This window comes from Balaenoptera borealis (assembly GCF_965194805.1).
Source record: "Balaenoptera borealis genome assembly, chromosome: 6".
Classification (NCBI taxonomy): Eukaryota; Metazoa; Chordata; class Mammalia; order Artiodactyla; family Balaenopteridae; genus Balaenoptera; species Balaenoptera borealis.
The window spans coordinates 129599445-129615370 of NC_138863.1; the positions used below are offsets into that span (position 1 = coordinate 129599445).

Sequence of the window (15926 nt, forward strand, 5' to 3'; positions counted from 1 at the left end):
GACACGGGTTCGAGCCCTGGTCTGGGAAGATCCCGCATGCCGCGGAGCAACTGGGCCCGTGAGCCACAATTACTGAGCCCACGCGTCTGGAGCCTGTGCCCCGCAATAAGAGAGGCCGCGACAGTGAGAGGCCCGCGCACCGCGATGAAGAGTGGCCCCTGCCTGCCACAACTAGAGAAAGCCCTCGCACAGAAACGAAGACCCAACACAGCCATAAATAAATAAATAAATTTTTAAAAATAAATAAATAAATAAAAGAAAACAAGCATATAATAGAGGGTGATCAACTAAGATAAAGCTGTTTTATAAACAAACAAACAAATGCTCAGCAAGACTGATCAAGAAAAAATAACACATAAGGCATGAATTACAAGCATTACAAATAAAGAGGGGACACTACCACACGATTTACAAATATTAAGAGATTATAAGACTATACTGGAATAGGATAAACATACAGATCAGTGGAATAGAATTAAGAGTCCAGAAATAAACCCTCACATTTATAGTCAATTAATTTTCAACAAGGGCGTGAAAATAATTCAATGGGTTAATATTATCTTTTCAACAAATAGTATTGGTACAACTGAATATCCACATGCAAAAGAATGAAGCTGGACTCCGGTGTAGGAAAGGGTCATCTCAGCAGGCCTGGGATGACCAAACCCTGCACGTTCCCAGGAAAGGTCTGGCCCTTGGTTGGCTCCTAGGAACCGACTCTGAGCCATTGGAATACTCAGCCTGAAGAATGTCTGTGTGTCTGAGGCTTTGGGCCATTACAATAGCAGTTTCACCAGCTACTTTATGCTAACAATGTGATTCATAGCAAACAGCTGTTTTTGCTCTGGATCTGGAGTCTGAGTAGCTGAGGTCAATCGTGCATGTGCTATGTGCCTACATTACTGACCCTCAATAAAATTCCTGGACACCAAGGCTCAGGTGAGCTTCCCTGGTTGGCAACACTTTGCATCTGTAATCACCCATCACTGCCAGGAGAATTAAGCACATCCCCTGCAGCTCCAATAGGAGGGGGACACTGGAATTTGCACCTGGTTTCTCCTGGACTTCACCCAGGTGTCTCTTCCCTTTGCTGATTTTAACCTGTGTCCTTTTGCTGTAATAAATCATAACCTTGAATAGAACAGCTACTTAGTCCTGTGAGTCCTTCTAGCAAATTTAGCCTGAGGGTTGTCTTGGGGACCCCTGACAGAACACCCTACCTCATACCATAAAAAAATTAACTCAAAATTGATCACACCTCAAATATATGAGGAAAAACAGAGGAATAAATCTTTGTGACTTAGGTTAGGCAGTGATTTCTTATGCTATGACACCAAAAGCACAAGTAACCAAAGGAAAAATTGAAAAACTGAACTTTATCAAAATTAAAGACTTTTATGCTTCAAAAGACCCCATGAAGAAAGTAAAAAGTTAATGGGAGAAAATACTGCAAATCATATGCCTGATAAGAACTGGTATCTAGAATATATAGAGAACTCAATAATAAAAAGACAACTAATTCAATTAAAAAATGGGCAAAGGATCTGCATAGACATTTCTCCAAAGATATACAAACTATCAATAAGCATAGAAAATATGCTCAACAGCATTAGTTGTTATAAAAATGCAAATCAAAACCACAATGAGATATTCCTTCATATCTAGTAGGATAGCTGGACTCAAAGGACAGATATCAGGGGTTGGCAAGGAGTTGGAGAAAGTGGGACCCTCTAGCAAGGCTGGTAGGAATGTAAAGTAGTGCTACCACTTTGCAAACCATCTGGTAGTTTCTCAAAATGTTAAACATAGAGATACCATATGACCCAGCAATTCTACTCCTAGGTGTATCACCAGAAGGAATGAAAACAAGTCCACACAAAAATCTATACACAAAAGTTCATAAGAGCATTACTCAAAAGTGAAAAACTAAAACAATCCAAGTACCCATCAGCTAATACGGATAAATAAAATGTGATATATACATACAATGGAATATGATTTGGCAATGAAAAGAACGAAATACTGATACATGTGTGAACCTTGAAAATATTATGTTAAGTGAAAGAAGCCAATCACAGCCACGTATTGTATGAAATGCCCAGAATAAGCAAATCTATAGACTCAGACGGTAGACGGGTAGCTGCCACGGGATGAAGAAAGGGGAGAATGGGGGTGGGGGGTGACTACTAATGGGTTCCTTTTTGAGGCAACAAAAATGTTCCAAATTTGATTGTGATTGCACAATTCTGTGAATAGGTACCCCCGATGCACTGGATTTTACACTTTAAATGGGTGAACTGTATGGTATGCGGGGGAAAAAGCTGTTACCAAAAAGATGAGAACTTACTATAAAAAACTGTGTCAAAAATTAGAAAATTGAGAAAGATTCTTAGAAAACCCTTGAAAATACAACTTACCAAAACTGATACAAGAAGAAACAGAAAATCTGAATACCCCTACATATAGCAAAGACACTGAAAGTTTCAAAAACCATCCCATAAAGGAAAAGCTTCATCAATAAATGCTAGAAAACATTTAAGGAAAAAAATAACATCTTACACAAACCACTACAGACAACAGAAAAGAAGGAAGTGCTGTGAGCCATTTTACGAAGCCAGCATCCAAAAACTAGGGTGGAAGGTTATAAAAAAGGAATGTTACCCACTCCTCAGGTGTGGGCTAAGCACAGTGACTTCCTCCCCAAAAGCGCCCTATGAAAGGGGGCGGTGGCCGGTGTGGGTAACCTCAGCCAGGTGACCAAGGTCAACACCAGCACTGATGAACCACAGTGACAGCATGGACCTCTGATGTGAGGTGATGAAAACAGCTCTGTGGTCCTCCTTCGCAAAAGCTACAACCCCGGTCTAATCAAGAAAAAAACATCAGATAAATTCCAATTGAGGGACATTCTAAAAACACCTGACTAGCACTCCTCAAAACCGTCAAGGTCATCACAAACAAGGAAAGTCTGAGACACTGTCGTGACCTAGAAGAGCCAAAAGACACATGATGACTATATGTGATGTAGGATCCTGGATCAGAGGAAGAACGTTATAGAAAAGTGAGGAAATATGAATAAGGCATGGACTTTAGCTAATAATAATGTATTGATACTGGCTTATTAAAAATGTAATACTAATGTAAGATATTAGTAATAAGTGAAAATGGGTGTGGGGTATATGGGAATTCACTGCACTACCTTTGCAATTTTTCTGTAAATCTGAAAGTATTCTAAAATGAAACACTGAAAGAAAAAAGTATTATCAAAAGCCACTCTTACTCATGAAACTTGATGCAAAAATCCAAATCAAAATATTAGCAACTTATATCCAGCAATATATAAAGAGGATAATATATCATGATCAAGTTGAGTTTAAACCAGGAATGCAAGGCTAGCTTAACATCAAACCTGATCCAAAAAATCCGATCAGTGTAAATCTACAACATTAATGGAATAAAAAAGTCATAAAACTATCTCAACGGATGCAAAAGTGTTTTATAAAACTAATATAAAATCCATGATAAAATCTCTTAGCAAACAAGGAATAGAAGGCAACTTTTCTGATCTGAGGAAGGGTGGCTATAAGGAACCTACAGCAAATATATCATACGGTGAAATGTTGAAAGCTTTCCCTCTGAGATGAGAAACAAGACAAAGATGCCTGAAGCCTCCTTCTATTTAATGAGTAGGGATCCTACACAGTGTGATTTAAAAAAAAAATAGAAGGGGGAGAAATAAAACTGTCATCATTTCCAGATGATATGATTATATAAGTAGAAAATCCAAAAGAATACATGGGTAATTTATTATAATTAATAAGTGAGTTTAGACAAGTTGGTAGATACAAGGAAAATACAAAAAATAATTTTGATTTTAAACATCAGTGATAAACATTTAGAAAAAAATTAAAATACACCATCAAATATCAAATACCTAGAAATAAAGCCAACAAAAGATGTGCAAAAGTTTTACAGATGAAAAGAGATCTTAGAGAATCTTAACAAATGGAGGGACATACCAGATTCATAAGAGACTTAATTTTATAAATTTGTCAGTTCTTCCTAAAATGATCTATAGGTTTATTCATATCCTCATAAAAAATTCTAACAGGTTTCACTGGGACATGGAAAGATGATTCTAAAATGTTTATGAAAATACAAAGCACAAGAATAGCTAAGGAACTCTTGAAGACAGAAAGACCTGCTTTACCAGACACACGATTAACTATTGTAATTAACATAGAGGGGTGTTAGGAAAGGATAGACAAACTGACCAATGGATCAGAACATGAGCAGAAACACACCTGCCCAGGTATGGTCGCCTGACTCACAACAGAGGTGGCAAGTAGAGCAGTTGGGAGGGTTGGTGGGGACATTTCAGACCCAAATGTGAAAGCAGAATAAGACATCCAGAAGACAATGTAGGAGACTATCTTCATGACCTTGGGGTATGCAAAGATTCCTTAAACAAGGCAGGAAACGTACAGCTACAAAATCTACATCCAAACACTGGATGGCAGAGCAATTAAGAACTATTCATCCAAAGGGTCCCAATGACAGTGCAGAGCTGGGGACCACACAGCTGTGAAAGGGGCTCTCCTCCCTCAGACACCCAGGTCCTGGCTCACTCCTCTTGTGTGTGGCAATAAGAAGCTGCTGCAGCTCCCAGGCTCTCACTCAGAACGTACCCTGACTGCCCCAGGGGAGTGTCCACGCAGAGACCGGGAACCCACAACCTATTTTACTCTCTGTTTTGACAACTGTGACAGATGCAAAGGGCCGCCCTACACAGATAACAATGACATCAAATAAGCAGGTCATTCATGTTTTTGCCTTTGCTTTGTAAAGGGAAGACAGTTTCAGGCCAGGGTCAAAGAAGGCAGAGAAAGCAGGCCAAGCGCACCTCCACCAGGGCAAACTTCTCCTCGCTGGTGTAGTTGTAGCGGGTGGCGCGCTCGTACTCCTCGGCGTTGTCCGGGCAGTCCTTGTTGGAGTACTTGTCGGTTGGGTGCACGAGTTTCCATGAATACTGGTGTGGTCAAAAAGGGGGGAGACAGCCACACTGAATGCGAAACGCTTCACTGCTGGTCTGACTCACAGGACCATCACCAAAGCTACCAAAGGTCAGCCTTCTATTGTTCACTGAGTCTGAACGTCACACAGTGGCATGTGTGCTCGCACACACATGCATACTATACATGCACACGTGGGCACACGCACACTACACGTGCGCACACACACAGACACCACACACGTGCACACATAGTCCATCTCCATGAAACTGCAAAATATTCTGGCAATGTGACTTCAGGTTCAAGTAATACATCAGAAACTTAAGAAATACATCAGGTAAAAAGGCCTGGATAGTTTATGTGGAATATCTAAGACTATAAGTGTTTCATCACCATTTCTAAAAGAATCAGCCTTTCAAACAATCAGGTACCCATCCAAATATAATAATCCTTATCTGAGCAAAGTAAACAACAAAAGGGAAAATCCTCTATGACTTATGGGTATCCAAATCTTTCTATGCATCAGAAACCACTTTACTAATCCTGAACAAAAGAAACTGATGGCTAGAAATACACAGAGAGTGCTGTTTAAAAAAAATGAGAATTAAAAATCATCATAACAATACAAATTTAGTTCTATCAATATGTTTTAAAAGATAAGGCCCTTTATTTGTAATATATGTAAATGAAATGTACATTGAGCCATCTTAGAAACATTTAAATTAATATATACTCTTATTTCTAGTGCCAAAGATAAAAAGCCAATTTGTTCTCGATCCAAAGACCAAAGTTAATGCAGAAAAAATATAATTTAGTCCAGTTTGGGAAGAAAAGCACTTCTAGCCAACTAGGGGGTGCACTTCCAAATAAAAGTGAGAGCGCGCACCACTTCCATCACGTGAGCACTCCACTGGGACAGCAGCTGCAAGCCCTGCAACGCCAGGTCGAAGAGCTTCCGGTACTCAGCGTCCGTCTTCTGAGCCTCCTGGCGGCCTGAGCCTGTGACCACCTAGAGAAGACAGAGCATCAAGAAGTTACAAACGTCCAGGAAACCACCCATCAAACCCAACCTAGGGGCCTACCCCAAATGTACACTCACAAAGTAGAAAATGATATGAGCACAAGACTCTTCAGTGCATCAAAAGGCAGAGCAACTGCAGAGCCCGCATGATGGGCACACGTAGCTCAAAACACAGAGAAAGGCCGCCACAGCCTGCGCTGGAGGGGTCTGCAGACCTGGTCCTTCCTGAAACATGAGCACAGTATGCTTCTAACTTAGCTAATAAAGGGAAACGTGCTCACGTGTGTATTTGCTTATATCAAATAATGAAAACTTAGATTTAAGAAAGTTTATCTACAGGCCAGGAAAGCAGAGGGTAGAGAGGAAGGCAGAGTTCTCTGAACATACCTCCTCTGACAGATCTCACTTTAGAACCACATAAACAGTTTATATATTACGATATAAAATTAAATTAGGGGGAAAAAGCGATCCCCCAAACTCAAACGCAAAATGACACAATGAACTGAGCTGTGTAGGACTGAATTGGCATCGTGACCACACAGAGGAACCACGTAGCGTAAGTGCCTAACATTAAGATTTTGGTTGCCAAGGCATCCATTTCAAAGACATCCATCTTGAATAAATATATTGCCAGCTACCCAAGTAGATAAAGAGCCAGCCCACCCATGAAGTTCCCCTTGTAGAAAGCCCATGGTGACCTAGATAACTGCCACCCGGGCTTTTCCCCTCCCACACCCTCATCCCTGCTCTTTTGTTTTAAGTTCACCAACAGTGAACCCGTGAAACCCTAGGCACCCCACCCTCAGCCTTGAAAAAGGCAGAGCCCCAGGTCTGTGCTCACTCCCTCTCTACCCATGACCTCGCTTTGGGGCTCTGGGTGTGCTGTGTACCCTCTAGGACCTGTGAGTAATCAAACTTGTTTTTCTCAAAGTTCCCTGATGGTCACTGCTGAGGGTATGCTGCCATTGTAAGGACCACAAGGGCCAGTCCGGCCACAATACTGGCTCTGGTGCTGGCTGGAGGTGGGGTGTCTGTGGGGACTGCCAAGACCAGTACAGGTCCAGGCATCACTATCTGTAGGCTGAGACCAACACAAAACAAACCACGTCAGTGACTTTGAAAAATAACGATTTGATGTAACATCCCCAGAGGAAGAAACCTAAGGACAAAATTAACTGCAAAATAAATCTGAATTTCTAGTAACTGTTATTAGCAGTGCCAGTACTGCTATTTTAAGACTGCTGAGTGTATACTGAGACATATATTCTGACCCCAGTCAAAATATGCTGGAGTCTTTAAGAACGAGTACTTTTACACCACGGGAGAAAAAAGAAAAAGGCAGAAAGAAACTGAAGTAGACTGACTAGAAAACAGTACTCAGAAAGCTGGTTTGTTTCTTTAGGTATGCTAGGGAATCAATTATTTTAACAACTGATGCATAAAGCAAAGGAATCCAGCTCTGGAAGGCGCAAGGAGCTGAGAGGACCACCAGCTGAGGCCTGGTGAAGTCACACATCAGGGCAGGGGAATGCAGCTGTCCACATCCCAGAGAGTCAGCTGGACCCCCCAGCAGCCCTCAGCATGGCCGCCGAGAGGCCAAATGGGCCGGGACAGTAGGAGCTGACTCTGACCAGGCCCCTGAGCCGGCAGCGTACAGGACACACAGGGGACAGAAATCATGGCAAATGACACCACAGGGAATGAGGGAGATGGTGGGGACAGGCATGTCGACCAACTGCAGTGTATGGAACTCATTTGGGTCCTGAGGCACAGAAACCTGGAAAAATACACCACTAATGATAATGAGCAAACAGGGGAAATCTGAACAATGACCCACTATTTAATATTAGGGAATACATTTGTTGGTTTTTTAGGTGGGATGGTATTATGGTTATATTTTAAAAAGGGCCCTTATCTTATAGAGACACATGGGAAATACTTTTAGAGGGAGTGCTATGTTATCTTGGATTGCTTCAAGCTAACCCAGACCGAGGCACAGGGTTGGAGGAATAATTGAAAAGGGGCGGGTGATTAAGCTCAGTGTGACACCTGAGGGGCCAGGACTGGTCTCTCCTTTTGTATGCTTGAAAATTTACGTAATGGAGAAATTAAACAAAAAACAAACAAAAAAAATTTTTACCCAGAACCTGGCTCTGGTCACTGTTAGAAAGTGAACAGATCTGGGGGCTCTTGAGGACTCCGGGTCTGTGCACACCTGCACTGACATTCTCATGAACTATTCAAACCCAGCCGCTGTCTCTGCTCAGTACAAATCCTTACCCTCTAGTCAAAAGAAACTGAGCAAACAACTTGAAAATAAAATTTAAAAGATAACTCCATTTACAATAGGGTCAAAAGGAATAAAACACTTAGGAATAAATGTAACAGAATAAGTACAAAGCTCGTACTCCGAAAATGATAAAACATTTTTGAAAGATATCAAAGAAGGACTAAACAAATGGAAAGACATCCCCCATGTTCATGGATTGGAGGTCTCAATCTTGTTAAGATGGCAATACTCCCCAAACTGATATACAGATTCAATGCAATCCCTATTAAAATTCCAGATGCCTTATTTTGTAGAAATTGACAAGTTGATCCTAAGATTCATATGGAAATGCAAAGGATCCACAAATAATCTTGACAAAGATGACAAAACAATCTTTAAAAAGAAGAACAAAGCTGTAGGGCTTATATTACCTGGTTTTAAGATTTACTATAAAACTGTAAAATCAAGACAGTGTGGTAGTGGCATAAGGACCGACAAAAGGTCAAAGGAACAGAACTGAGAGCCCAGAAATAAAGCCTCAGGAGTACAATCAATTGATTCCCCCCACCACCCAGTTTTACTGAGAAATAACTGACATACAACTTTGTATTAGTTTAAGGTGTACAATGATTTGATTTGATATGCATATATTGTGAAATGATTATACAGTAAGTTAACATTCACCAACTCACATGGTTACAATTTTTTTTCTTGTGATGAGAACTTCTAAGATTTACTCTCCGGGCTTCCCTGGTGGCGCAGTGGTTGAGAGTCTGCCTGCTAATGCAGGGGACACGGGTTCGAGCCCTGGTCTGGGAAGATCCCACATGCCACGGAGCAGCTGGGCCCGTGAGCCACAACTACTGAGCCTGCGCGTCTGGAGCCTGTGCCCCGCAACGGGAGGGGCCGCGATAGTGAGAGGCCTGCGCACCGCGATGAAGAGTGGTCCCCGCACCGCGATGAAGAGTGGCCCCCGCTTGCCGCAACTAGAGAAAGCCCTCGCAAGAACCGAAGACCCAACACAGCCAAAAATAATAAATAAATAAATAAATAAAGTAGCTATAAAGTTTAAAAAAAAAAAAAAAAGATTTACTCTCCTAGGAACTTTCAAATATGCAATACCATATTGTTAACTGTAGTCACCATGCTGTATATTACATCCCCAGAAATTATTTATCTTATAACTGGAAGTTTGTACCTTTTGACCATCTTCACCCATTTCTCCCAACTCTTGCCTCTGGCACCCACCAATCTGTTCTCTGTATCCATGAGTTTGGTTTTTTTTAGATTCCACATAAAGTGATATTAAATAGTATTTGTCTTTCTCTGTCTGACTTATTTCACTTAGTATACTGCCCTTTAAGGTCCATCCATGTTGTCACAAGTGGCAGGATTTCGCTCTTTTTAAGATTTTTTTGATGTGGACCATTTTTAAAGTCTTTATTGAATTTGTTACAATATTGCTTCTGTTTTATGTTTGGGTTTTTTTTGGCCACGAGGCATGTGGGACCTTAGCTCCCTGACCAGGGATCGAACCTGCACCCCCTTCATTGGAAGGCGAAGTCTTAACGACTGGACCGCCAGGGAAGTCCCAGGATTTCCTTCTTTTGTATGGTTGAATAATATTCCGTTGCATACTATATACCACATTTTCTTTATCCATTCATCTGTCTATAGACACTTAGGCTGTTTCTTTGCTTTGGCTCTTGTAAATAATGTTATAATGAACATGGAGGTGTACAGTCAGTTGATTTCTGTCAAGGGTGCCTTCAGTGGGGAAAGAATGGTATTTTAAAAACAGAACTGGGAAAACTGGATATCCACATACAAAAGAATGAAGTTGGACCCTTAACTTATACCATATTAAAAAAGTAACTTAAAATGGATCATAGATCTAAATATAAGAGCTAAAACTACAAATCTCTTAGAAGAAAACAAGGGGCAAATCTTTGTGACTTGGGTTAGGTAACAGTTTCTTCATTATGACCAAAAGCACAAACAACCAAAGAAAAAATAGATAAAATTGGACCACATCACAAATAAAAAATTGTGCTTCAAAGGATACCACCAAGACAGCAAAAAGACACAGGAGAAAATATTTGAAAATCACATAACAGATAAGGGACAGAATATAAGAACTCACACAACTCTACAGTAAAAAAAAGGTAAATAACCCAATTTAAAAATAGGCAGGGGCTTCCCTGGTGGCGCAGTGGTTGAGAATCTGCCTGCCAGTGCAGGGGACGCGGGTTCGAGCCCTGGTCTGGGAGGATCCCACATGCCGCGGAGCAACTACGCCCGTGCGCCACAGCTACTGAGCCTGCGCGTCTGGAGCCTGTGCTCCGCAACAGGAGAGGCCGCAACAGTGAGAGGCCCGCGCACCGTGATGAAGAGTGGCCCCCGCTTGCCGCAACTGGAGAAAGCCCTCGCACAGAAACGAAGACCCAACACAGCCATAAATAAATAAATAAATAAATAAATAAATAAATAAATAAATAAATAAATAAATAAAAATAGGCAAATGACTTCAAGAGACATTTAAAAAAATTGGCCAATGAGCATATGAAAAGATACTCAGTTTCATTAGTCATTAAGGAAATGCAAATCCAAACCACAACCAGATACCGCTTCGCATTCACTAGGATGGCCAGAATCAAAAAAGCAGACAGCAACAAGTGCCAGCAAGGATGTGGGGACATCACTCACTCACAGACTGCTGGTGGGTGTAACATAGTGCAACCGCCTTGAAAACAGCCTGGCAGTCCTCAAAATGTTCAACACAGAGGTGCCATAAGACTCAGCAATTCCATCCCTAGATATCTACCCAAGAGAAACGAAACCTTAGGTCCACACAACACTTGTATGTGGATGTTCACAGTAGCATTATTTGTAACCCACTGTCCATCAGGCAACAGCAGATGAACAAACCAACAAAATGTGGTGTGTCCAAGCAGTGGAGTATTATTCAGCCATAAAATTATTATAAATATTATAAATAAGCCATAAAATTGACACATGCTGTAACATGGATGAACCTTGAAAATACTATGTCAAATGAAAAAAGCCAGTCACCAAGGAGCACATATTATATGATTCCATTTATATAAAATGTCCAGTAGGCAAATCCATAGATAGAAAGTAGATTGCCACATGCTAGAAGGAAGGGGAATGGGGAGGGACTGCTATGGGTGCAGAGTTGCTCTGGGAGATGATGAAAATGTTCAGAAATGGACTAAAAACCTTTGAATTGTATAATTTAAATCAGAGAATTGTCTGGTATGTGGATTATGTCTTCATAAATCTGTTTAAAAATAAACTGAGCAAAGCTTTCAAAGGTGGATCTTTTTCCTCTTATTAAAACCATCATCTGATCATCAAGGCACGACAGCAGACCCCAGAAGGCACACAGGAACCATGCATGCTGTCAAGTGTTCCTATTTGGAAAGGTAGAAACCAGCTCTGTGTTGTTTGAGAGCATCTCATGAACTCAGTTCACAACTAAATCATGAAATCCTGGGGACTGGCCCCCATCTCTACTCTTCCGGCTGCACTGGCCTCTGCAGAGGGGTGAGCTAACGCTGCCTCATGGGGAGTCGGCCGCCCACCTGGGCTCTGCAAGGAGGCGACAGGCCCCAAGCATTTGGGCTGTCTTTCAGTCATTTTGGTTACATGATGCCAAGTGCTTGGGGGTGAGGGATGGAGTGCTCATTGCCCTGCAATGAGCCGGACCAACAGAGTTGCTCCCCCCAAATGTAATGGGCCTCCTGAGAACCCTAAGGTACCACGATCTCAAAAACCAGACCTGCGCATGTGGCCCCAGGTCCCCGGGTCCCTCTAGACCATCTGCAGCACCCACGGCACTGACCGCCGCTCTGACCCTGACCTCGGTGTCCGGTCCCCTAAGACGTGAGAAATGACGCTCCGCAGCTGCTCCTCCTCGCTCGGACCCCTGTCCCACCCACCCCACGCGCGGGCAGCATGGCGTGGAGCCAGGCTTGGGGCAGGTGTGGGGAATGTGGCCGGCCCAAGCAAGGACACAGAGAACCCAGCTGCAAAGCCGGAAGGAATTAACAAGGCCCACGGCCGAAGAGACCCCGCTTCCTCCAGCACCCAACTCCAGGTCTCCTCTGGGCACTCGACGCATCTGCCCACCGACTCGGAGGCTCCTGCACTTCCTCCCTCCAGACACGAAAGGGGCGCAAGTCAGAACCACCCCTTCTGTTCCTGACGTCCTCCACTCCCCCCACCCCTCTCCTAGCAGCTTGGAACCATGGAACTACACTAGGAAATGCATTTAATTCATGGTCTCACCTCAGTCCTCAGCCCCGTGTTAACGTTTTTCTGAAAAAAGAAGATGCTTTTTGTACAGCTGAACAGATCCAAACAAACTCCATTATATTTGCCCTGCCTCATCCATTATAATCAGTGCTTTTTAAGCACGCAGTGCTAAACTATGTTTCTCAAAGCGATCAATGGTGGTATTTGGGTGCAGAGAATACAAGGGCCACACCGGACCCCGTGTCCCCGGGTGTGCTCTGCAGGCAGAGGCCACTCACCTCGCTGTTGCTATAGCGCGCCAGCTCCGAGATGAAGCGCATGTGGTCCTCCCGGATCTGTACCATCTGCTCGCAGATGTTGTACTGTGGGCTGCTGCCGGAGGACGTGCACGTCCATCTGGTGGTAAAGGGGGAGCATGCGTTACCTGACAGGCGACTGGCTGCGGGCACATGCACAGCAGGCCCGCCTACCACCCCGGGAGCCCCGCTGCAGCAAAGAGGTAGAGGTGCAGAGGAAACGTGGAATTCTCCGCATGGAAACAGAGCCGGGCCTGCCTCATCTCCCTGTGTCAGGGCTGCGTCCTACCTTATCATGTCTGTATTCTGGAAAAGGAACTGTAATCTCTCCTTAATCGGCAAACTACTTTCCACAAAGCTGAGAGGTGTTGCTGAATTCAGGACACTGCAACAACCTTGCAGGGCCCCTTGACAGATCACCGCAGAGTAGGCAGGAACTAATATTTCCTTATTACTCACATATGAAAACACAGCTATATAGTACAAAACAAGTCAGCCAAGGACTCAGGGACAAAAGTTATCCTTAATGAGAGACTTGGAAATTAGACAGTGTTGCTGTAACTAACTATGTGCACAACACACCATTTCAGCAGCAAACGGATACAGTCAATGTGGTGGAAAAACATGTATCAAGAATTAAATCTGTTGGACTTCTTGGGCAGAAAGCACGGGCCTTGCTTTGGGCTCAGAGCGGTTCCCTCGGTTCCCTCGCACTCAGCACCAACTCACACCATGTTTTAACAAGTTGGTCCCCTTTGCTAGAAGGAAAGGATTCAGAGTACCAGTTTTCAAGGTCATCAGTACACTATCTCAAGCAGCATCACTTTTTAACTTTCTGATTTTACTACAGGATTACGTGATGATTACGGCATTAGCAAAGGCAGCTCCCTGAGTGTGCAGTAAGCACACAAGGCCCAGGCCCTCTGCCAGGGTCCACCTTTAACACACTGGCCTCCCCTGCAGGCCCCAGACAGCATGTCCACCTCAGGAGAGGCAAGGAGCCCAGAGCCCGATGTCAACATCTGCCCACTCTGCGCCCACCCCCTGCGGCCAGACATAGGTGCTACGCCACTGGGCGGAGCTCTTGGAGCTGATTGTTGCACGCTCAGGCACCTGCCTTGGTGGCTGTGAAACACAGCATCTAATTGGTAATAATGGCCACCGACTCACAACAGATCATATTAAAAATAAAGAAAGTATGCAAAACTCCTTGTTTCCTGATTCTCTTACTGATTTTACAGTTACTTATGATCTGGATCTGACTGTGTTTGTTAGGGTAGGAGGTGAGTTGTACATTGTTAACTTAAACTCAGGCATTTCCATTTATACCATGGAAATCAGCACACCCTCCAAATCAGAGCTCAAGTTGATGCTGAAGTGAAGAGAGATTAGTGAATGTAATTTATAGGAAGGTGATCACATATCAGATTTAATGGCAGATGTGTTAGGAAACAAGCTGGCACAGAGGCTGGCAAACTACATACAACATGGGCCCAATGCGACCACCTTTTGCATGGCCATAGAGCCACACAAAATGGTTTTTACAGTTTTAAAAAGTCGTTTAAAAAACAACAACAAAAAAGAGTATGTGACACATGTGGCCAGAAAGGCCTAACGTGTTTACAATTTGGTCTTCACAGAAAAAGACTGTTTACCTTTGAGTAACCAGATTGAGGTGCAACTGTATTTTTCAAAACCATGGCTGAACGGAGACCACGTGTTTGGCAAAAGTCAACTAAAGCATCCTCTGAAACTCAAGTGGCTATGTGGAAGCTGCAATAAAAAGTACTGTGTATTTATTATCATTTCTACCTGTGAGCTGCAGATGCTTTATGACAGGGATTGGCCATCTTTCTCAGGACAGGTCCGGAAAGTAAATGCTTTGGGATTTGGGGGCTACACGGTCTCTGTCACACATCAGCCATAGAGCCATCACCTTAAAAAAAACTCTTTAAAACTGTAAAGACCATTCTCAACCACAGAGACCTTGGGCCTGGCCTGGTTGGGTCCTTGGGCGATAGCTCTGTACCCTCTGTAAGTTACAGGTAAACATCCAGCCGCTCCCCAGCAGGCTGCTGTTAAGCTTTTATAAGCACCCAGAGCATTTGGTTATACTTCCGTACTTGTGGCCAGCACTAACAGAACTCTTTGGGATGATGGGAAAGTTCTATATCTGTGCTGACCAAAACAGTAGACCCTAACTATTAAATATTTGAAATGTGGCTATCCTACTAAGGAAATAAATTGCATTTGTAAATGAATTTAAATGCAAACATCCACTCGTGGAAAAGGCTACCATATCACGCATTCGGTTCCACGTGGTTGAAAATGTCAAAGGTGGCATCTCTGGATAGATAAGTGGAGTGTTAGGAACCACAGTGAGAACACTGCAGAATGCTCTAACTGGACAGTTCACTCTCTGCCTACCGAGATTTATTTTCCTCATAGTGGGCGCTGGTCTTGATATATCTTGCCAGTTCTATTTGCATGTCCCCGAACAGCGGAACCACCTGGAGCTGCTGCATTCAAAGAATAAAAAAAATCCCAGGGTCATTAAATATGTTTAGTCACCAAATACAATCGCAAGAAGAATGAATAATGCTAATAATTACTGTGGGTTGAATGCTATCTCTACAAATCACTTACTGCAAAAAAGTTGTAAACAACTTCTACGTTCACTTTAAGAAGAACAAAATAAAAGTTAAAAACCAACTCTCATAAAACGAATTCAAACATTAAAATTAACCTACCTTGTTGCTAGATCCATGGTCATAAAAAAAAAAAAAATCAACTGTATTTCTATATACTAGGAACAATTAGAAAACAAAAATCTAAAGAGAAAAAAATTACAATAGCATCGAAAAATAAATAAAAAGTATATATTATTAAATCTAACAAAATATGTGCAAGGCTTCTAGACAAAAACAATACCAAGAATTCTAGAGAAATTTTTAAAATTCTAAGTGAATACAGAAATACATTAGGTTCATGTATTGGAAGACACGGTATTTTAAAAATATCAATTCTCCCTAAATTGATCTATAGATTCA

The 15926-nt window shown here is 42.6% G+C and overlaps 1 protein-coding gene across 1 annotated transcript in view; it reads right to left on the reverse strand.

The window, feature by feature from the left end:
* CYFIP1 (cytoplasmic FMR1 interacting protein 1) overlaps positions 1–15926 on the reverse strand; it is a 95785-nt gene that overhangs the window by 39474 nt on the left and 40385 nt on the right. The window contains 4 exon segments of the mRNA XM_082395473.1: positions 4904–5029; positions 5899–6021; positions 12859–12976; positions 15304–15395. Of these exon segments, the coding sequence (XP_082251599.1) occupies positions 4904–5029; positions 5899–6021; positions 12859–12976; positions 15304–15395 (459 nt within the window).